Genomic DNA, 24,058 nt, shown 5'->3' with positions numbered 1-24,058 from the left:
TTCTGCTTCCGGGAACGCCCCCTCACCTCCCCCGGGGCAGGTTCGGGCGGGCGGTGCGTGGGGGCGGTGGCCCCGGCCATGCGGAGCCGGGCCGGACGGCGGCGGCCGTGCAGGGCCGTGCCTGGGCTGTGGCAGGGCCCCATGGGCCTGGGGCGCCCCTCGGGCTGCCGGGGGTAGGATGGGGTGTCCCCCCCTTCCCCGCCGCCATGTACACCTTCGTGGTGCGGGACGAGGGCAGCAGCGTGTACGCCGAGGTGAGCCGGCTGCTGCTTGCCAGCGGGCAGTGGCGGCGCCTCCGGAGGGACAACCCCCGCTTCAACCTGATGCTGGGCGAGAGGAACCGGCTCCCCTTCGGCAGACTGGGTAAGGATCCCCCACGGCCGGCCCCGACACGCCCCACACCCACTTGCAGCCCAGGACCCGGGCTGCGGCTGTGCCCTTCCCGCCTCGGGTCCTCCGCCGCAGGGTGGGGGTCCCCCGCGGCTCGTCGCGGCCTCCCGCCACCCCTGCGGACGCGGGGGCCGCAGGTAGGGCGTGCCCCGGCGGAGTTCCCCGCAGTTTGGGACGGCGTGCCCCCGGCCCCTGTCACCGGGCCTCCCGCTGGCAGTGACAGCTGACCGTGTGCTGGGCTCCTTGTCGCAGGGACCCGGCCGCCTCCCTAGCGTGCATCGCCCAGAACAAAGGGCGGGAAGCGGGGGGCTCCTTGCAGCCGCTTCCCGGCCTCCGTCAGGGCGCTCTGCAGAAAGCGACCTGGCCTGGGGACAGGCTGTCACTGCCGGGGACTGCTGCCACCAGCCAGGGCTCGAAGGATCCTCCTCCCGAGCTCACGGAGGGTGGTTTCACCGATGCCTCCCAAAATACATTGTCCAGCTCGGGGGCTGCGCTGTGGCACAGCAGCGGGGAGGGGGAGGGCAGAGGGCACCCGGTGACCCCACTCACATGTCGCAGACTCTCAGGATCCCAGCGCTCCCGGGTGCAGCCTGCCTTGTCCTGCAGCAACGCCCTTGAGGCTGTTTTCACCGTTGCAGAGGACTCTAGTCACCCAGCTTGGGTTTGTGGGGAACGCAGTGGCACCAGTGGCATCCCTTGCCTGACACAGGACAGGGATGTTGCAGTGCTGAGCATGCATGTTAGTTTCTATAGTTTGGGACAGGTGGGGGGACAGGTCTAAGTCAAGCATGCTCAATCCCTGGCGCCAGAGCCGAGGCTGGTGGGATGTGCCTCTGCAGGGGTTTGGTGGGGGTGACAACATTCCTAGCCCTTGCTTGGAGCAGGGTGACATTCCAGAGGCTCTGTATGTGTATGTAGGGTTAGGACAATGCCCCACACCCCCTCACAGCCTTTTCGTCTCTGCCTGATGCCCTCTGTCTCGCTGTCAACACACAGGGCCTTGAGATCTTCCCTGTGCAGGCTTGTCCCCTGCCCGTCCCACGGCAAGCAGGGCTGTCAACACAGCCACCCCAGCCCCACCGGGTGGGGACAAGCCGAAGAGCAGGGAGGCAGAGTGCCACACGCTAGCTATGAGCAGGGAGAGCCAAGACAGGTGCTGGCAGCGCTGCAGGGCGTGGCAGGGAGCAGAGATGCACCATCATGGCCCATGGCTGGGGACAAGCTGGCAGGAGCCGCAAGGCTGGCAGGGCTCCCCATGCATGGTGTCAGCTGCTGGGCTGGCTCCTGTCACCAGGCCTGTCAGAGCAGCGTGATTCCCTCCTGTGGTCCTGCAGGACACAGGGGACCCTCCTGGCCTCCCTCCCTGCCCTTGGCCCTGGTTTCTTCCATCCTGGAGTGATTTTGCAGCACTGCCACTGGATGCAGAAATGTTGAAGCAGGAGGAGCCCCCTCACCCCAGCAGCTCCAGGGCAGGATGGCTTTTGCAGCCCCTCTCTTGCAGTAGAGACCCAGCATTGGTGGATCACCACTGACTGCAAGTCACCAGCTCCACCACTTCCACCCTTGTCTCCACATGCATTTGTGAGTGGAAAGTCTCCATCACATGGCAATGCCATCTGGTCACCTCCCAGCGCTGGGGTGTCTGCAGCAGGCAGGGAAACACCAGGAGAGGCTTAAGCAGCAAGGACGCTTGCACACACTGTAGCCAGGCGCTGCAAGCAGACCTGTGCTTTAATGTGGTCAGCAGGCAGGGTCTGTGAGCATCGGGCTTCACTGCAGAACAAGCACAGTTCTTTGATGTGAGTGGGCCTCCACAGCACATCCAGCCATGGTGGACTTGTGGCCATCTCTTATCATCCTGTGGCCAACCCCTACCATCCTCAAAAAGAGCCCAGGTTGATGGAAGGGCTTTAGTGAGCTCTTCAGCATGTGTTGCCATGCAATACCCAAAAATTCAAACCTTTTCTCACAGCCATGACAAGTCTATGACCTGCGGAGAGGGACCATGCTTTGGCACTCGCTTCTTTAACCTATCCTCATATATAGCAGGAGCTGGTTGCCTGAAATCAGTAGATTCAGACCAAAAATAACATGGTTATTTTGGTATATCTTCCAAAAAGCTTTCTCTTCTCTGTTACATCTTCCTAAAGCTGTCCTCCTGAGCAACTGTTGCATCACAGCTGGCTTGGTGTGGTTTTCCTAAAGGCTGTACTCAGTGGAAGCAGCCATTAATTCAGGGAACCGAAAGGATTTGCATTACTCAGACGCTAAGCTGGATCATTTAATGCGGGAGAGGGATAGAAATGGGGACTCTCAGCATGCATCATTGTTTCTGTCCAGCTGCAGAGACTTCTGTTGCTCTCATTAATACTCTGATTCTTGGGGGAATCATGCCTTTAAGCTGTGAGTGTCTGCATTTTATCTAATGGAAAAGCAGTTTGTGCTAAGGGAAGGAGGAACAGGCTGCAGAGGCTTCATGGCGCAGAGGACACTGGACTACACCCTGCCAGCCATGGGAGGATCACCAGTTTGCTCAGTGCCTTGGTAGCTTTTTAACCCTGCAAAATGCATGGTGCAGACCTCACAACATGCCCGAGAACCTGTTCCCCTTCTTGCCTCGTGGTCCCTCCTTGCTGACCACCAGACTTCACATTGCAGCCCACTGCTCCGTGTAGATGTTCAGGAACGCAGTGGAGATGTGCCTCCCTGTGGATCAGATTTATTAGGTTGGTGTGAAAGTAATTGCGGTTTCGGACCATGAATATTATAACCATGAATCATTATAACTAGGCTCAAACACATCTTTATCAATCAAAATAGGAAGCATTGTAATCAACACATTTTTGCCAATGAGAAATAAGTTTGTTTATTCCTATAGCATCAAAATCTATGCTTTGGGATTTGGTGAACTCCTGGAAAGCATTTTCTGCATCCTGATGGTTGTGGAAGCATTTTCCATGCAAAAAGTTGTTGAGATGCTTGAAGAAGTGGTAGTCAGTTGGCGAGAGGCCAGGTGAATATGGCAGATGAGGCAAAACGTCATAGCCCAATTTGTTCAACTTTTGAACCGTTGGTTGTGCGATGTGTGGTCAGGCGCTGTCGTGGAGAAGAATTAGGCCCTTTCTTTTGACCAGTGCTGGCTGCAGGTGTTGCAGTTTTTGGTGCATCTCATCGATTTGCTAAGCATACTTTTGTTTGTTCTACGACAAGGTTACCCACCTATTTGACCAAGGGAAGCCTGTCAATGTGGTCTTTTTGGATCTCAGTAAAGCCTTTGATACCGTCTCTCACAGTATTCTCCTGGACAAGATGTCCAGCACACAGCTGGATAAACACAAATGCAGTGGGTGAGCAATTGGCTGACGGGCTGGGCTCAGGATTCAGTAAATGGGGTTATGTTTGGCTCACGACCACTCACTAGCGGGGTTCCACAGGGATCCATTTTAGGGCCAGCACTCTTCAATGTCTTCATAAATGACTTGGACACAGGCCTTGAGGGAATACTTACTAAGTTTTCCCATGACATAAAATTGGGAGGAGATGTTGACACTCTCGAGGGCAGAGAGGCCCTGCAGAGGGATCTGGACAAACTGGAGAACTGGGCAATCACCAACTGCTTGAAGTTCAACAAGGGCAAGTGCTGCATTTTGCACCTGTGACACGGCGACCCTGGCTGTACATACAGGCTGGGGGACAAGATGCTGGAGAGCAGCTCTGCAGAGAGGGATCTGTGGGTTCTGGTTGACGGCAAGTTGAACATGAGCCAACAGTGTGTCCTGGCAGCCAAGAGGACCAACCGTGTCCTGGGGTGCATCCAGCACAGCATTGCCAGCCGGGCAGGAAGGTGATTGTCCCGCTCTGCTCTGCACTGGTGCGGCCTCACCTGGAGCCCTGTGTGCAGTTCTGGGCAACACAGGATAAAAAAAGATATAAAGCTACTGGAGAGTGTCCAGAAGAGGGCCATGAAATGGGTGAAGGGTTTGGAGGGAAAGCCATGTGAGGAGCAGCTGAAGTCTCTTGGCTTGTTCAGCCTAGAGAAGAGGAGACTGAGGGGAGACGTCATTGTGGCTACAGCTTCCTCACAAGGGGACGAGGGGCAGGTGCTGATCTCTTTTTGGCATCCAATGACAGAACCCGAGGGAATGACAGGAAGATGTGCCAGGGGAGGTTTAGGTTGGACATGAGGAAAAGGTTCTTCACCCAGAGGGTGGTGAAGCACTGAAACAGGCTCCCCAGGGAGGTGTCACAGCCCCAAGCCTGACAGTGTTCAAGAAGAGACTGGACAACGTTCTCAGACACATGGTGTGAACTGTGGGGTTGTCATATGCAGGGGAGGAGTTGGACTCAATCCTCGTGGGTCCCTTCCAACTCAGGACATTCTATGATTCTATGACTTCTCAGATGTAACAGCTTTGCCGGGATTCAGAAAGCTGTAGTGGATCAGACTGGCAGCAGAGCACCAAACAGTGACCATGACCTTTTTTCGGGGCAAGTTTGGCTTTGGAAGTGCTTGGGAGGTTCTTCTTGGTTCAGCCACTGAGCTCATTGTTGCCAGTTGTCATATACAATCCAGTTATCATCACACATCACAATCCGATCAAGAAATGATTCATTGCTGTTGTGCAGAATGAGAGAAGACAACACTTCAAAACAACAATTTTTTGAATTTTCGGTCAGCTCATGAGGCACCCACTTATTGAGCTTTTTCACCTTTTCAATTTGTGTCAAATGCCAAATGACCATAGAATGGTTGACATTGAGTTTTTCGGCAACTTCTCATGTAGTTGTAAGAGGATCAGCTTTGATGATTGCTGTCAATTGGTCGTTGTCAACTTCTGATGGCTGGCTACTACACTCCTCATCTTCAAGGCTCTCATCTCCTTTGTGAAACTTCTTGAACCACCACTGCACTGTAAGTTCGTTAGCAGTTCCTGGGCCAAGTGCATTGTTGATGTTGTGAGTTGTCTCTGCTGCTTTACGACCTATTTTGAACTTGAATAAGAAAATCACTCGAATTTGCTTTTTGTGTGATGTCATTTCCATAGTCTAAAATAAATATAAAACGAACAGCAAGTCATAGTAGCAAAAAAACATAAAGTGAGAAAAGCGAATTAAAATTATGTATAACATATTCACATTTATTTAAGACTATATTGCAATATCAAACGGCAAATTTCAACAATGCAAAAACTGCAATTCCTTTTGCACCAACCTAATATCCAACAGCAGTGGTTTCAAGGCAGGTTTCAGCTTTCCCATCCTCCTCCTTTCACCAGCCCCATTTCTCTGTCACTGGTGACAGGGTGGAGTGACTACTGCAGCCTATCCAGAGTGGTGGGATCTCCTTTATGGACCTCAGTTCCTCCATGAACCAAGCAAAATCAGTAAACTGGAGACAGAAGGAAATATGACATTTTTTCGTAATTTCTTTCAGTAATTAAGTGCCTGGCGGTCCTGGCTATACACTGAAGTGCCTGAACTTACAGATCATTTCTGGAAGATGGTTTTCAGCTATCTTATATTTAAAGATTTGTGAATAAAATAGTGATCCAGGTCAGGGCTGTGACTTCAGGGTTGAAATAGTTATTCACTCTCTGTGATCTTGCAGCTGCCTGGTCTCCAAGGTAATATTTGCTCCAGGCCTTTTTTTCCCTGGCAAACACCACAGAGAATAACCAAAACTCTTGAATTCTTTTTCAGGGTCTAAATCACTCCCACAAGGTTTTTTTTTTTTGAAAAGACAAGGTGAAGGTGAAGGTAACTGCTGTGCCTGGGGGGTCCCTCTAGTCCTAGATAATTTAAAACCAGAGCAGTTTTCCATCATGTTTTTCCTATCAATGCTCTTGTCAGCCGTTGTCACCGGTGACACAGGTATCACCCCAGGCATCACTTGCCTCTTGCACGTCCACCATCGGCTGCACTGGTTGTTTGGGAGAGGCTGTATGGTGTTGCCCAGATCTGCGTTACCCTTTGGACAACTGCTGATGTGCTGTGCCCCTCAGAGCAGTTCCAGCTGAGCACAAATGTTCATGTAGTGTGAGAGGGTGAAGGAAGGCAGGCTGTGGTATGAAGTCCAGTATTGGTAAGGAGGTACCCATCTATTTGGCACTCTGTTTGGCACTTGTGAGGCTACAGCTGGATACTCAGATCAGTTTGGGATTATTCCAGTACAAGAAAGGCACAGACTAGACACCCTGGAGTGATTCCAGCAGGTGCCATCAGGATATTCAGGAGGACACATGATGGCAGTCAAGCACTGGGACACAGACCTGTAGAAGCAGTAGGATCTTCATCCTTAGAGCTACTCAGACTTTGAACAAGAGGTTGGTGCAGTGAACTCCAGAGGACCCTTTCCACCCCAACTATATAAAAGAGCTTGCAGCAGACTGCCAGAAGGAAGCAAGACTCCACATCTTCTAACATTTGCCAGTTTTGTGATATGATATCAGGCCTGACGGGCAATACTGCTGTACATGAGAAAAAAAAGCAACGCCCTTTCCTAAGCTGTGATCATAGAATCATAGAATAATTTTGGTTGGAAAAGACCTTTAAAATCATTGAGTCCAACCATTAACCCAACACTGCCAAGTCCACCACTAAACCTTGTTGCTGAGAACCTCATCTACATTTCATTTAAACACCTCCAGGGATGGTGACTCCACCGCTTCCCTGGTCTGCCCATTCCAATGCCTGACAACCCTTTCTGGGAAGGAATTTTTCCTAATATCCAATCTGAACCTTCCCTGGTGCAACTTGAGGCCATTTCTTCTCATCCTATCACTTCGTACTTGGGAGAAGAGACCAGCACCCTCCGTGCTACAACCTCCTTTCAGGTAGGTGTAGACAGCAATTAGGTCTCCCCTCGGCCTCCTTTTCTCCAGGCTTTTCTCCAGGCTAAACAGCCCCAGTTCCCTCAGCCGCTCCTCATAAGACTTGTGCTCCAGGCCCCTCATCAGCTTTGTTGCCCTTCTCTGAACTCGCTCCAGTAATCTTTGTATCATGGTGTGCTTCCCCGCATCATCGTACTGCATGTAAGAATAACTGAAATCTTTGCTTTTAAAAACTGCCACCAGAAAATAGAAAACATTTTTGGGTGGCACTGCCAGTTTCCAGTATGAATTAGGAAATTATTATTTTCCTTTGGAAAATGGAAGTGTCAGATTCAAAACAGACTTGGGCAAACGCATGGTTTTTCATAACTAAAAGAAAGGAAACATGGGAGACAGCACCAGCTTAGAGCCTGTTTCTGTGATGCAGGGCAAGGAAATGTCCCGCTTTCTTTTCTCAGCTACGCAGGACCTTTGCACCAAGCAGATTAATTAATTGAGAAGTTTGTCTGACCTCTTTGTTTCCCCTTTTTAGGCCATGAGCCTGGACTTGTGCAGCTGGTGAATTACTACAGAGGGGCAGACAAGCTGTGCCGCAAAGCATCTCTGGTGAAGTAAGAGATTCACTGAAATGTTACATGGGATTGACAGAAATTTTTCTTCTAACGGTTACTGAGTGTTGAACCTGTATTTCACAGAACAGCTGCCCTGGGAGAGTCCGAGCATGTGCTGTCTTCAGACTCCTGTGCAGCTATCTGTGTGCACAAAGGCCTCTTTGTAACTACAAGGGAAATGCCATTTCAACTGAATTACATCTGCTTGAAACCATGGAGTGTATTGCATCAGATTAGAGCCAAACCAAAAGAAAAAATCCTCTCTTTTTCCTTGCAGACATTTAATTAAAGCCTACTCCTTTTATTCTCTGTTTCATACAGAGATGGGACACTAATATGCCTTTAGCTAATCAGATTTCTTGGTCAAACAAATTCTTGAAGACATCACCAGGAAGAGTTCTGGGAGTTATTTCTGCGTGACCAGGTGTAGCAGGGTCTCCTAGGGAAACGTGGATGAGCTTTCATTGCAGATAAGCCTTGTCTCTGTGTAAACTCTGTGGCCATTAAGGGGATCTTCATGTCAGAGCTCTTGATCTCCTTGAAGCATTTGATTCCACATTAGTGTCTTGTACTGATGCAGTCCTCCAGACTCTGTGCTGTTCTGGGGCCTTGCCTTCCCCTGCAAAGAACCTGGTCCCAGTTGTTTTCTTTACAGTGTTGATGGTGTTTGTCAGGAACTAGCAGAGTATTTTTTAAAAAGGCACTCATGGCATTCCCCAGCCGTGTTTCTCTGTTGCTCATGGTCTAGAGGCAGTGCTGAAAGTGCTTGCACACCTGTTTTTCTCTCCTGAAGCTTAGCTGACCTTTCTAACTGTAGGGTCAACCATACATTGAGCTGCTTATGAACACAAGGGACTGCAAATTACATTCCTCAAGGCTCCCAGGGTGTCACTGACTGACTGACTGACATTTCAAGAGAGAGGCACAAATGCACAGAGAGAGTCAGCAAGTCATGAGCTCTGCTCTTGGCCTTGCACAAATGCGCATTCAGACAGGCAGGCAGCAACCCTGACTCTGAAAAAGAGGCCTGGGCTCTGCTAACAGGAGTTCACTGGCATCAGTAGACATTACTGGTAGATGAGATGCTCTGTCATGGAAACTTCTCTACTGATTATTTCATGATACCCATAGTACCCACAAAACATTTAACAAAAGCATGCAGGTCTGGTTCAAAGAGCAGTGTTTGGTTGCAGGTTGGGCTTGCTGTGATATCTTTAGGAAAACTCTGATTTCAAGGGTCTAAGGAAAATATAATAATTTAACACAGACTATCTGTAAGTTGATATTCTTCACCAAGCAAAAGAGCCCAGTTAATGATGATACTTACTTAATAAATTATGTCCATGCAGGTGGGGACACGCTCAAGATTAACATTCTATCTCTCTTTTATCCAGGCTAATCAAGACAAGCCCTGAACTATCAGAGTCCTGCACGTGGTTCCCCGAGTCGTATGTGATTTACCCAACAAACTTGAAGACCCCTGTGGCTCCAGCACAGAATGGAATTCGCCATCTCATAAACAACACAAGGACAGATGAGCGGGAAGTCTTCTTGGCAGCTTACAACAGGCGGCGGGAAGGCAAAGAAGGCAATGTGTGGATTGCCAAGTCCTCAGCTGGTGCCAAAGGTTCATTCTCCAGCAAAATGAGCCACCTTCTCATTATTCCTTACTCTTTACTTGATCGGTAGAGTCCTGGGGTTTAGCTGAGGCCAGCTTATATATAGCATATCTATGAAAGGCTTCACCTACCAACATCATTTCAGTCAAGCCAGCACAGGTCTCTCCTTTGCTTGGTGGCATGGGGCTCCTAACAAGCATTGTAACATGCATATGTTACCTAGAACATGAGTGGCAGTGAAACGACTCCTACTTTTCTACTTATGCTCCTCAAAATATGGGAAAGTTTGCTGCAGGGAGAAGGCAGCAGGGAGCAGCAGGCGAGGGGAATGTGGAGAGCAGGAGATAAAAGGGAGCAGAACAGGATATGGGGAGGAGGACAGCAGCAAGGGCTAGGAGCCCAGCTCTCCATGCTGCAGCTAAGCCTGGTTTCACCTGGGCAGAAATATCGCTGCTTATCTTTGAACCAAACGCAGATGCCTCGTGCCAATGGCCTAACCATGGTCACACTGAGAGACTGGCTGAGCAGCCATGAGCTCAGTGCATCAAAATTACACCCATGCCTTAGGGGAAGGTACCAGAGCAAAGAACAGCAATGCTGTGTCTGTATGTCCCTTTCATTTGAATAAGGCAATAGATACCTAAGTGATAACATGTCCTTCCTTGTTCCAGGGTCATTGCGTCGCTCACTCTACAGAAATAATGAGCTATTAGATGAGGTAGCTGGACACAGCTATAGATGTAATGCTTTGGTGCAAAAGTAATTGTGGTTTTTGCATTGTTGAAATTTGCCATTTGATATTGCAATACATTCTTAAATGTGGATATGTTATACATCATTTTAATTTGCTTTTCTCACTTTGTTTTTTTGCTACTGACTTGTTACTTGATGTTCATTTTATATTTAGACTATGGAATGTTAGACAAAAAGCAAATTCGAGTGATTTTCTTATTCAAGTTCAAAATGAGTTGTAAAGCAGCAAAGACAACTCGCAACATCAGCAACGTATTTGGCCCAGGAACTGCTAATGAACTTTCAGTGCAGCGGTTGTTCAAGAAGTTTCACAAAGAAGGTGAGAGCCTTGAAGATGAAGAGCATAGGAGCCAGCCATCGGAAGTTGACAGCAACCATCGAAGCTGATCCTCTTACAACTACATGAGAAGCTGCCGAAAATCTCAACATCAACCATTCTACAGTCATTTGGAATTTGACACAAATTGGAAAGGTGAAAAAGCTCAATAAGTGAGTGCCTCATAACCGAAAATTCAAAAAATTGTTTTGAAGTGTTATCTTCTGTTATTCTACGCAACAGCAATGAACCATTTCTCTATCAGATTGTGACGTCTGATGATAAGTGGATTGTATACGACAACTGGCAACAATGAGCTCAGTGGCTGAATCAAGAAGAACCTCCCAAACACTTCCAAAGCCAAACTTGTCCCCCAAAAAGGTCGTGGTCACTGTCTGGTGGTCTGCTGCTGCTCTGATCCACTACAGCTTTCTGAATCCCGACAAAGCCATTACACCTGAGAAGCATGCTCAGCAAATCGATGAGATGCACCAAAAACTGCAATGCCTGCAGCCAACATTGATCAACAGAAAGGGCCCAATTTTTCTCCATGACAAGGCCTGACCACACATCGCACAACCAACGCTTCAAAAGTTGAACAAATTGGGCTATGAAGTTTTGCCTCATCCACCATATTCGCCTGACCTCTTGCCAACTGACAACCCCTTCTTCATGCATCTCAACAACTTTTTGCATGGAAAATGCTTCCACAACCATCAGGATGTGGAAAATTCTTTCCAAGAGTTCATGGAATCCCAAAGCAGATTTTGATGCTATAGGAATAAAGAAACTTATTTCTCATTGGCAAAAATGTGTTGATTATAATGGTTCCTATTTTGATTGATAAAAGATATGTTTGAGCCTAGTTATAATGTTTTAAAATTCACAGCCCGAAACTGCAATTACTTTTGCACCAACATAATATTTGCTGTCTGTCAGCTATGACAGTATCATGGGCACGTTATCAGAAATCGCTTTATGAAATCTTGCCTTGCCATGTGTGCAGATGCCAGGCTGCAGAGCCCAGCTTGAGGAAGGTCCTGGCCTTTCAAAGAGAACAAGCCCACATGCATTACTCATATTTGCAGAGTCACTTTTGATGCAGTCTTACAAAAATCAGCAGGGAATGTGAAAGCCAGAGGTGGTTGCAGGCAGGCTGCATAATAAAACTGGCTTCCTTCACTGCTCAGCTCTCTTGGCTGTGTTAGCAAGAAGCATCAGATGAGTACACTTAATTTTCATCAGGGAGGAAGGGGAGATGAGTGCTTTGTTATGCCAGTGAGGGAGTGTGTTTCTGTGTAGTATAACTGTCTGGCAAAGAATCAATCTGAGCAATTGAAAGCGCATTGCTGTGTTTTGCTGCAGGATGGGAAGGTTTAAACTCTCCACATACCTTATTCAATTGTGATGCCATCTTTTCTGCGTTAGAGCACACTAACCTTTCATTTTCATCAGTGTGCTGCAGAACTCAAGCTGAGAATTAAAATGGAAAGCAGAGCCTCATGTTAATCTTCTAGAGGGAAGTTATAATGTCCGGGGATTACTTCTGATGAAGAAGCAAGCTTGTCAGCATTAATTGCTGAGGCAGATCCAGCTGAGGCACAGCTCCTGACTTGGGACAGGTCTAGTGAAAGCTTGGGTGTCCATCATTAAAAGGAAGATTAAAGCTTTAGGATGTCCTGACTTAAAAGTTGAGAAGTTGCTCAACTGTGGCTAGAGGTTTTGATGTTTTCTTTAAGAGAAGGTACAGCTGCCCCACATAAACTGCTTTGCTACCTCCCCAGGTTGCTGACTAGGTGCACAGTTAAGCTAACCTTCCCCTTGATTCGCCATCTGTCCAGTGCAGAATGAATGCCTACTGATCTTCCCACTGCAGGGGCTTTACTGGTTTACGGAGATATTGTTTCCCTCCTCCCCCGCAGTGCGCAGCCCTTTGGTTGTTCTAATGCAAGTTTCTGCCTGGCTCTGCTGTGATCAGGGGACTAAAAATCTTGTCCCCTGCATACAACATGGGTGAGGAAGATACTTCTGATGAAAGTATTTCCTTTCAGTGGAGGACACTAGGAAGGATAGGGGGCCAGTGGTCCTGGGAAGCTCACAGGTGTGCAAAGCATGGAGCAGTGAAAGAAGTACCTGCAGGGCTGTGCCAACAGCAACCTTCAGAAGTCAGAGCCAGGACCGTTTTCCATGGGATGACTCTCTCAAACTCTGCCTGTGCTCCAAACCTGTGTTCTTCCCCTGCTACCCCCTTGTTTCTTTCCACTCGGTGTTTCCTCAAAAAAAACTTACTACAAAATTAAGACTGAGTCATCAGCTTTTGTACAAAAAGGTAAGTAAATGCCTGAAGACTGGACATAGTGCCAGAGAAGTGTTAGATAATTTTGACTGAGATGGTTTATCCCTCATGCAGCACTGTGCCATCCCTTTATCAAATCCCAGAAGGGATAGTTTCTCTTTTCATTGCTCTGCAACAGTGGTTTTATATCTGGACGCCTGCACTAAAGGAACAGTGACAGCTTCTGCCAAAATGTGGCAGTATTTAAAAGGTACAGCTAACTTCTTTAATGAAGAGCTTCCACAGCAGGGGAAAACACAGACTACATGGATGAACATTTTGAAACATTTCTTTTCCTAATTCAACAATTATTTTAACAGTAACTTAAATGAGCTCACTAAGCAGGGCAACACTGTGCAAGTGTGCATGTGTGACTGCCTTTGGCAACCAGAGCAGCTAGGTAGGGGGAGCAAGTCTGAGTCTAGGATAAAAAAACCAAAAACCTCTCTCCCCAAATAAAAATTTTAAAAAATAAGAAAAATCTCAGGTACCCTTGGTTCCCATTTGCGTTGGCTCCAGTTACTGGGGAGCCAGAGGCCCCATGGTGCGATAACAGGGAGATCCCTCCGTGGATTCACCACCCGATCCTGAGAAAACATGACGCCACTTGGGCATGTCGCCTGGCTTTTTGGGCGAGTGAGCTATGGCCTACTTGCGCCTTGAAAGAGCTCCAGCAAAGGTAGGAGGATCCTCTGCCTAACTTGTCTTCATCTTTCTGTGCCAGGGGAAGGGATCTTGATTTCTTCAGAGGCTGCAGAGCTCTTGGACTTCATCGATGAGCAGGGGCAAGTGCATGTGATTCAGAAATACCTGGAGAAGCCTCTGCTTTTAGAGCCAGGGCATCGCAAGTTTGACATCAGGTAACCTTTTCTGCTTCTGTAATAATACCTGTTTTCATTTTCGTGCTGTTTCTTTTTAAGCTACTGAGACTAGAGTTTGTTTTCTTGCCCCCCAGGAGCTGGGTTCTTGTGGATCATCAATATAATATCTACCTCTACAGAGAGGGTGTCCTGCGGACCTCTTCCGAACCGTATAACAGTGCTAATTTCCAAGACAAAACCTGCCACTTGACCAATCACTGCATTCAGAAGGAATACTCCAAAAACTATGGGCGTTATGAGGAAGGGAATGAAATGTTCTTTGAGGAGTTCAACCAGTATCTGATGGATGCCCTGAACACAACGCTTGAGAATAGCATCTTACTGCAAATCAAACACATAATAAGGTAGCCACTGCCTATTGTGTAGGGAAACTTAACCCTTCAGTTACAGGGAATGTGTACGGACACATCTGGGGAAGCAGGCAGACCAACAAGGGAAGGGTTTCAATTGCATGGATCAGGGGTTGCAACCCAGAGATAAATTTAAGATAAAGCCATAAACACTCCAATGTCATTGCTCACTGAAAATGGACCCCAGTATATGCTGTTCTTTCAAGGGTATGTGTCAATGTGTCTGCATTTTGCCTGCTGTGGCTGGAGAAGGATGGAGTGAGATCACCCAGTAAGGTAAGGTGAAAAGGCAGGGCTGGGGGAGGTTGAGGTTAAAAAAGATATAAAGGGTGAGAGAGGAAATGAAACAGGACTCAGGTCTGCAGGATCTCACTGCCTCCCCCACCACCAGCAAGCAGCAGCATATCTCATTGGTATAGGTTGTCTTACTCAGTACACAAAGTGTCTCTTGAGAGATTTCAGAGATCACAGTGCTGCAGAGAATCCAGGTCTTGACAAAGTGATCCTTTATGGTGGAATTCACTTTGCAAGTACCTCGTTGTTGTTACACCAAAAAGACATGACACGATCTTTGAGGGCCTCAGAGACAGATCAGCTCTCAATGGCCATTCCTTGGGGACCTGCTGCAGCCCGTTGTGGCTCTGTCTTCTACTCCAGGTTCTAATTGCATATCATGTTTTTCAACTTGCCTAATCCAGTAGGGAGGGTGGATGTTGTTCTCCAGCTCTTTGGGAGTCAACTCAGGGGTGTCCCCACATGTATTTTGATGGTTGCATGATCTCACTTGCAGGGACCTGGTTACCATGACGTGTATTGGATATGGCTTGTAATTTGTGGCAGTCCCAGGGCAACAGGAGACCCCTCCACTTCACTGCACTATGCACATGCCTTCAGAAGCTGCAGTGCAACAGATATGTCCACAGTGCAACAAATATGTCCACGGGGCTTTTAATCTTGGGTTTCTGGGTTTTTTGCTCTTCACAGAAGCTGCCTTATGTGTGTAGAGCCTGCAATCAGCACAAAGCATCTTCACTACCAGAGCTTCCAGCTCTTTGGCTTTGACTTCATGGTGGATGAGGAGCTGAAGGTTTGGCTGATAGAAGTCAATGGGGCCCCAGCCTGTGCCCAGTGAGTAACCAGTTTCTGTCATACCCTTGTGATCACAGAATCACAGAATGTTAGGGATTGAGAAGGACCTCAAAAGATCATCTAGTCCAATCCCCCCACTGGAGCAGGAACACCTAGATGAGGTTACACAGGAAGGCGTCCAGGCGGGTTTTGAATGTCTCCAGAGAAGGAGACTCCACAACCTCCTTGGGCAGCCTGTTCCAGTGTTCCATCACCCTCACCGTGAAGAAGTTTCTTCTCATATTTAAGTGGAACCTCCAGTGTTCCAGTTTGTACCCATTGCCCCTTGTCTTATCATTGGTTGTCACTGAGAAGAGCCTGGCTCCATCCTCGTGACACCCTTTACATATTTATAAACATTAATGAGGTCTCCCCTCAGTCTCCTCCAAGCTAAAGAGGCTCAGCTCCCTCAGCCTTTCCTCATAAGGGAAATGCTCCACTCCCTTAATCAACTTTGTTGCCCTGTGCTGGACTCTCAAGCAGTTCCCTGTCCTTGAACTGAGGGGCCCAGAACTGGACACAATATTCCAGATGCGCTCTCACCAGGGCAGAGTAGAGGGGAAGGAGAAACTCTCTCGACCTACTAACCACCCCCCTTCTATAAACACCCCAGGATGCCATTGGCCTTCTTGGCCACAAGGGCACAGTGCTGGCTCATGGTCATCCTGCTGTCCACCAGGACCCCCAGGTCCCTTTCCCCTACACTGCTCTCCAACAGGTCGGTCCCCAACTTATACTGGAACCTGGGGTTGTTCTTGCCCAGGTGCAAGGCTCTACACTTGCCCTTGTTATATTTCATTAAATTTTTCCCTGCCCAACTCTCCAGCCTGTCCAGGTCTCGCCAGATGGCAGCACAGCCTTGCGGTATGTCAGCCACTCCTCCCAGTTTGGTGTCATCAGCAAACTCGCTGACAGTGCACTCTATTCCCTCATCCAAGTCGTTATGAATATATTGAATAATACTGGTCCCAGTAACAACCCTTGAGGGACTCCACTAGATACAGGCCTCCAACTAGACTCTGTCTCATTGACCGCAACTCTCTGGCTTCTTTCCTTCAGCCAGTTCCCAGTCCATCTCACTACCCGATCATCCAGACCACACTGCCTCAGTTTAGCAGCGAGGATGCTGTGGGAGACTGTGTCAAATGCTTTACTGAAATCGAGATAGACCATATCCACTGCTTTGCCATTATCTATCCACCTGGTTATGTCTCATAAAAGGCTATGAGGCTGGTGAAGCATGACTTCCCCTTGGTGAAGCCATGTTGAGTGCCCCTAATGACCCCCTTATCCTTGATATGCCTTGAGATGGCACCAAGGATAAGTTGTTCCATCACCTTTCCAGGGATGGAGGTGAGGCGGAGCGATCTGTCATTACCCGGGTCCTCCTTCTTGCCCTTTTTGAAGACTAGACTGACATTTGCTTTCCTCCAGTCCTCAGGCACCTCTCCTGTTTCCCACGACTTAGCAAAGATGATGGAAATTGGCCTAGCAATGACCTCAGCCAGCTCCCTCAGCACCCGCGGGTGCATCCCATCTGGACCCATGGATTTATGGATGTCCAGATTGCTTAATTGCTCCCTAACCCAGTCCTCATCAACCAAAGCAAACCCCTCCATTGTCCTGACTTCCTCTGGGGCCTCAGGGGTACAGGGCTCCTCAGGACAGCCTCCGGCAGAGTAGACAGAGACAAAGAAGGCATTCAGTAACTCTGCCTTCTCTGTGTCTTCTGTCACCAGGGCACCCACCCCATTCATCAGTGGGCCTACATTGCCTCTAGTGTTAATCTGCCATTTATTTGAAGAAGCTCTGTTCTCCTTGACCCCTCTTGCAAGGTTTAATTCTAAGGAGGCCTTAGCTTCCCTAATTGCCTCCCTACATCCTCTGACAACAGCCTTATATTCTTCCCAAGTGGCCAGCCCCTCCTTCCATGATCTGTAAACTCTCCTCTTCCACTTGAGTTTGCCCAGCAGTTCCTTGTTTAACCAAGCCAGTCTCCTGGCTCCCTTTCTTGACTTCTTACGTGTTGGGATGCTCTGATCTTGAGCTTGGAAGAAGCAGTCCCTGAATGCTAACCAACTATCTTGGGCCTCTTTACCTTCAAGTACCCTTTCCCACAGGATTTCCCCTAGCAATTGCTTGAAAAGGCCAAAGTTTGCCCTACTGAAGTCCAATGTTGTGATTCTGCTAGGTATTCTGTTCCTGCCACATGAGATCCTGAACTCCACCATCTCATGGTTGCTGCAGCCAAGGCAGCCCTCAACCTTTACTGCTTCAACCAGACCCTCCTTGTTAGTGAGGATGAGATCCAGCAGTGCTACTCTCTTAGTTAGCTCATATACCATTTGCATCAGGAAGTTATCATCAGTGCACTGGAGGAACGTCCTGGACCATGGATGGCTGGCTGAGTAGTCCTTCCAGCAAACATCAGGGTCATTAAAATCCCCCATGACAACCAGGGCCTGTAATTGTGAGGCTGCCCTCAGCTGCCTGTAGAAGGCAGCTTCCTCACCCTGATCTGGTGGCCTGTAATAGACACCCACAACAGTGTCACCCCTGCCAGCCTGCCCCTTAACTCTCACCAACAGACTCTCAATTCGCTCCTCATCCACCCCTGGACAGTACTCTATACATTGTAGTTGCTCTCTCACGTAAAGAGCAACTCCACCACCTTGCGTGGCTGGCCTGTCTTTCCTGAGAAGGACATAGCCATCCATGACCACATTCCAGTCATGTGAGCTGTCCCACCATGTCTCTGTAATTGCCACCAGATCATAATCCCCTGACCGAACGCAGGTTTCTAACTCCTCCTGCTTATTCCCCATGCTGCGCGCATAGGTGTACAGGCATTTCAGGGAGCGAGCTGAGCACACCGATTTCACCCTAGAGGTATGGAAGGCCTCCCAGTCTTCATTAATTCTAGAGTGCTGCCCCACTGGTGCAAGCCCAGCTACAACTCCATCCCGCTTCAAATCTAGTTTAAAACTCTCCAAATGAGCCCTGCTAATTCCTGTCCAATCATCCTTTTGCCCATGATGCCACCATTCACTTGCCTCTCCCACATGGCTGTGTCCCAGCTCCAAGTGAAAAAGGTAGAAGGAAGCAAATAGCAGGGGCGTTGGCTAACCCATACCAGACACTGCTCTAAGTGCCAGTTAATTTAAGTTCATTGCTCCCGTCCCCACGTTTGGTATACCCCAGTTTCTTTCCCATGTGAGATAGGGCACTAACCTCATATTTTGGACAAATGGGTTTGAACATAACTTGGATCATTTTTATTGACATTATTGAGTTGAAGTTATGTTGCAGAATTAACGCTTTGGGGGTCAGGTGGTTTCTTAATCCCTTTTGTGGAGCCACTGGTGGCTGGTTTTTAACCGAACACATGATAAACGAGTAGCATTATGGGGAGCAGCTGGAAGTGAGTGACTGATTTTGCAGGCAGCAGGACCCCAGAGAACACTGGATGCTGCAGACGCTGGATCAAAGCCTCCAACAACCACAGGGAGGCTGGGACAAACAAATAGCCGTGGCCCTGAACATCTCTGCATAGGCACAGTGGGAGGTGCTGTATTATGTGATTGAGACAACTGCAGGAGACTAGAAATCTTTGCTAAACGGGCACCTGTATCATATACAAGCCCAGCAAAACAGAACAGGCTGTACATCACTACATTAGAATTAGATTAGATTGGATGTAGATTAAATTAAATTAAATTAGGTCATCACTAACAGTCGACAAAAAAATACAGGTCAAACCTACCAGACAGCCTGTTCAGCAGCCTTTTCAGGGCTTGGGGAGCTTTCTGTGTCCAGGATGCCCTGTTCATCACATGCAACATGCTGTGATACTGCCTTGCATGTCCTTGTGTTGCCTTATGGGTAGAATTTAACTGTTGCTGGATGGATCTGGGTTGCAGCAATGCCCTGTTTGCTTTGTGCTCTGTGGGCACTTGGAAGCCATCAAAAGCAGCTGAGGTAGATTTTGGTTATTTGTGGCTTCTCCTCTTCAGGGTTATTCAAATTTATAGTATCCGTACCACATAGTTCTCATTTAAGAGACAAAAATTGGCTGCTGAAAGCAGTAACATTCCCAGGAGCTGAAAAAGCACCTTGTCATGTAGCCCCAACTACAAAAGGTGAAAGACTATGTTAATTGTAGTATGGACTATATTGGTACTAAAAATGTTCCAGGTCAGGGAGGTGACAGGTGTATTTCCTTCAGCAGAAAGTGAAGCTATTTTTAACTCATTTCTCAAACATCTTGTTTCTCTTCTCTGTAATCCTGCTTTATATGAGTGTGCCATGGTGAAACACATCCTCCACTTCCGGAGGGTCCTGTGAAGTATCTGTGCCTGCACACCCCAGCGCAGCATTTCATCAAACTGTGAATGCATCAGAGCAGTCCCTCTGGGGCATGTCCCCCCATGAAGAGGATCTGGTGTGATAATCATGACTCCCTGAGTTGGAAGGCTGGTACAGGGGGTGCTCAGCTGTTGTTTGCCCCTGTGCATCTTGCAGTGACTCAGTTCTGGAGCCTGAGAGTGTGGAGACTTTCCTCAGGAGCCTGTTCTGACAGTAAATTTAGATAATGGGGTTTGTGGTCCTGTCCTGCAGAGAGCAATATTGGGAATGGGAGTACCATTGAAAAAGAAGATGATTGCTAGGGTAGGTGGAGAAGAGATGGAAGAGAAGCCACCTTCCTCCTGTTTGCCACTCTGGAGCTATCTGTAATGGGAGCAGGATCTTGTAGATCCTTCTGGGAAAATGCATGTCTATGTAAAAATTGGTTGGGGGCCAGCTGGTGTGTCCTGCCTGGGCATCTGATTCTCTCTCTCTCTTCTCTTAGGAAGCTGTATGCAGAGCTCTGCCAAGGAATTGTGGATGTAGCCATCTCTAGTGTTTTCCCCCTCAATGACACTGGGCAGAAGACAAACCAGCCGTCATCGATCTTCATCAAGCTGTGATGACAAGAATGCCTCTGCTGTGCACAGGGAGAGACTGCACCCATAGGGTTGGCACAGTTCAGTGGCTTCTCTCAGTACCATGCCAAAAAGTGATAGGGACAGGCTTCTTATTTTCTGGAAAATCATGGGGAAAAAAACAACCAACAAAAATCCACACAGAGCTGCAATGATCCAGAGCTGCTCAGACAACTCGGCCTGCATTCACTAAAATCCACTTCAGAAACAGCTTGTGTGACTTTGATATCTGAAACAAATCTCTCTGGGAGAACAACAAAATAACCCTAAAATGAAGCCCCAACAGGGGTACTATAATGCTGTATTAGCTCCTCCTTTTCTATAGAGATAACATTGGGTTTTTTAAGGGAATTGAGCAAAGACTACAATGATCTTCTGGGGCATCATGGCTGGGAAGTTCTCCTCCTGCTGTGTTTCTTTCCTCACCTACTGCATCATTAGTGCCTTAGCTCAGCTCCTAATAGGTGACCCCTTTCCTTTGTTCTTGCTCTGTTACATATAATAGAAAGGAGCAAGCTCTCTTGCATCGCAGGATGCCTAAAACCAGGAACACCGAGAATCCAGTTTTCTTAGGTCATTTTCCAAGTTGGTTGGCTGAACACCCAGGCAATGGCTGGCAAAAGGGTGCTGAACTGCAGGTGGTGAATTAACTCAAACAAGGAAGGCAATTTTGTTTATATATAGCTATCCCTTTTCCTAATGAGATTTGAGTCAGTGTCCATCCTAGTCTGATGCAGTTGGTTTCTGTTTAAAGGAGGTAGAGACACTCCCTTGGGGCTCACTGGCAGGCTGCAGGATTTCTAGCATCACTTTTGTGCTGTGTTTCAAATAGCAGAAATTTCATCTTCTCAGTTTCTTCTGAGACACTGCAGCAAGTTTAGGCTCTTCTTTCAGCTTTTACCTTCATGCATTTGAGGCTTGAATCTGAAACCTTTCAACCCAAATTTTTATCCCATTTGATCCAGCCATTTTATCCTCCTCATTTGACAAACACTGAAATTTTCTGCCCTGAACATAGTCCACAGCTCGGTCCCAGCTGGGAGGGAGGTAGGTGAGGTTTTGGAGATCAGGTGTGCCACATGGCTGGGAAGGCAGGTGTTTTTTGGGGGAGAGGAGGTTGAATTCTTTGCGATCCCTGAATTTCAGAGCTAACATCTACTCTGAGTATAACCTAAATCCCTGGCATATTGTCCAGCTGTGAAGTGTATCTGCATTTTCAATATGAGCCCAGCAAATCCCTCCTAATCTAGAGCTTTTTGGAGGGCACAGTGGCACTTGTAACAGCAGCGAGTTTGGGGGGCAGGGGGTCCTGCTGCCTCTGGTGGGGAGAGATGTTTGTCACTGAAATAAACTAGTTCCTGTTACCCAAAAGAAGCAAACGAAGAAATTGTGGAGGTTACAAGCTTCTGGCTGCCTGTATGTAATGGAAAGTGAATCAGGCAGTGGGATTTCTGCATCCCTCAGAAGATCCTAGCGCTTTGGCATATTCATCCCTGCCCGTGATGGAGATTGCAAAGGCCTTCATGCCAGCAGATAATCCTGACACCTTTGTGTAGGCAGGACTGAAGTGCCCAGGCATCCTTGGAGTGATCCATTTTGATTGTGCAGTCATGGGATGAACATTCATTGTGACATGCTGTGAATCCACAAGTGGCACCATTTTACAGTGGGCCACTAAAATCCAGGAGGGAACAGAGTGCTTAGCAAAACCCCGCGGGAGCATTGCGGAGAGGGCACATCCCAAAGAGCCGCACAAGCACCTCTGAAGTTGTCAATGCCCCAAAGGGCAGCATGAATCTGTCTGCAGGGGATGTGGTGGGCACAGGGTGCACTGGCGTGTGCTGAGAAACGACAGGGAACAGGAACTGTGAGAAGACAGGACTCTGGCTTTGTTCCCTTGTGCTGCAAGTGCTGGCAGGTGGCTTCACTTCCAGTGAGACCGTGAGTGCCAGGTCTGGTCTTGGGATGTGGGCCTTGTGGGTGTTCAGAAGAGGGACCATGAATGCGTCAGTTCATGATATGGGACGCACTGGGTGATAAGCTGAGAGACAGGTGTGGAGGAAGAACTGGTTGGGTATTTTAACCTTATGATAGCACATAGGTGTCAAAATTTCACTGCAGGCCAGGTAAAGCATAATGGTAACACTCCAAGGCAAAACATAGGTGTAATGGTTGTTACTCAACTTGCACCACATCTCCATTGGCATTTTCATGTTAGGTCATGTCAGCTTATTTTCACACCTTTTTGCCCAGAAAAGGGAAGATCTAATAGCAACTGCCCTGAGGCGACAGAGGAGACGTTGGGCTCTCACAGGCTCTAGGGCAGATGAGAACAGAGCACAAAGTGAAAAGAGAAAATTTTCCCCATCGAAATGAGAAATTCTCATGTTCTGGGGTGCCAGACCCATCCTTCTTTTCCTCTCAAAAGGGAAATTAAAAAACTGAATCACCCCCTTACTGCTCAGTAATGTGAGATTCCTGGTGATGTAGTGGGATAAGGGCAAGAAAGCTGCCTGGATGCAAGCAAAAGCAGTAGGCCCAACTGGAGGACCTGGTACCACTGGGAGGAGCAGTGACTCAGTAACCTTTGCCTGACTGGGAGGCCTTTTCATCCCCTTTTTTCACCCCAGATTGCATAGTGGCAAATCAGCAGCTGGCCATTTTTGCTGCTCAGCTGAAAGTGGGGCTTCAACTTGATGGCAGAGCTATGACCAGAGGCAATGCAGGTATTCATACCCTGCCTTTTCAGCTGGGCTTGAGGGAGATAGTGATTCAGGGATGTTTTAATCATTGGTTTGTTTGCTGAATTGTTCAGAAATAAGCAACAGCCTCTGGAGGAAAACAGCAGGTATCGTGTGTATTTACCATGTGCTCTCAAAGTGCTTCCCAAGATAAAGCACAGGAGGTAGATGGTGAAGGACAGACAGCACAGTGCCTAAGGTCTTGCTCAAAATACTAGCTATGGGGTGGAGATGAGGATGTGTGTATGCCTAAAGCCTGAACATTGCAGCTGTGAGTGCATCTTGTAAGTGATGCTCACAAGGTCTCGTGAGACTTTTTTTTAGGAATACACAATAAATGTTTTCTAGCTTACTTCAGCTAAAAGGACAATAGAAAAGGTCTTACTCTCTTTCCTGAGCTTTCACGAAGGATGGTGCTGCATTTCCAGAAGACACCTACCATATTGCAGAATGTCTCTAGTCTTAGTTGTATCCTTTCATGTCGGCCGTGAAGAATTTCAGGCCCAGGTGCTCTGGCTGCATTTTCCAGCAGGGTGTGGTCCCGCTGGGCTCTGGTTTTCAGGTAACTCCCATGTGGCTTGTCATATACCAGGTTAGTCGTGATTATCATGCAACAGCTGTTGTGCTCCTGCCAAAATCCAGTGGCTGGCCACAGCCCACAGAAAATGCTGGAGAAGTCTTAAGAAAGGGTCAAAAGCTGCTTCATCCAGGTGGCCCGGCTTCTCAGCCCTGCTGTGACCAGCACCCTTCAGGACTGCTTGCATGTCGCTGCTCCCAGAATTTCTTGTTCTCCACATGCAGCTCTCCCCCAGCAAGAGCAACAATGTGCCATATGTAGGTTCATAATCATGTCTCGGAGTCCGCTATGGCAGCCCTCAGAAAACCTTGGTGTTGAGAAGACAGTGGTTATGTACAGTGCTGCCAAGCTGGGAGCCTGCCAGGCTCCGGATTGTGTCCCCAGCTCCAGATCGTGTCCCCAGCTGCTCTCACGTCAGCATGTGCGTGTGGGCCTTCAGGTGCCTGAGCTGGTGGATCTCCGGTGACTCTATCCGCATCTCTCCTAAACCACCATTAAAACATGCAAACCCCACAGCCTGCAGTGTTTCCTTGGGGCAGCGGGCC

General features: G+C 48.2%; 1 protein-coding gene across 1 annotated transcript; it reads left to right on the top strand.

The window, feature by feature from the left end:
- TTL (tubulin tyrosine ligase) lies at nt 1–24,026 on the top strand. Its single transcript, XM_065630808.1, has 7 exons — nt 1–363; nt 7,753–7,831; nt 9,226–9,458; nt 13,579–13,714; nt 13,810–14,079; nt 15,070–15,213; nt 20,063–24,026. Exons 1-7 carry the CDS (start codon nt 207–209, stop codon nt 20,178–20,180), a joined length of 1,137 nt encoding a protein of 378 aa, XP_065486880.1. The 5' UTR covers nt 1–206; the 3' UTR covers nt 20,181–24,026.
- Nucleotides 24,027–24,058: the final 32 nt, after the last annotated feature.

This window comes from Caloenas nicobarica, chromosome 3, assembly GCF_036013445.1.
Source record: "Caloenas nicobarica isolate bCalNic1 chromosome 3, bCalNic1.hap1, whole genome shotgun sequence".
Taxonomy (NCBI): domain Eukaryota; kingdom Metazoa; phylum Chordata; class Aves; order Columbiformes; family Columbidae; genus Caloenas; species Caloenas nicobarica.
Note: the sequence above shows the minus strand (reverse complement) of the source record. Positions and strands in the feature narration are given on the sequence as shown.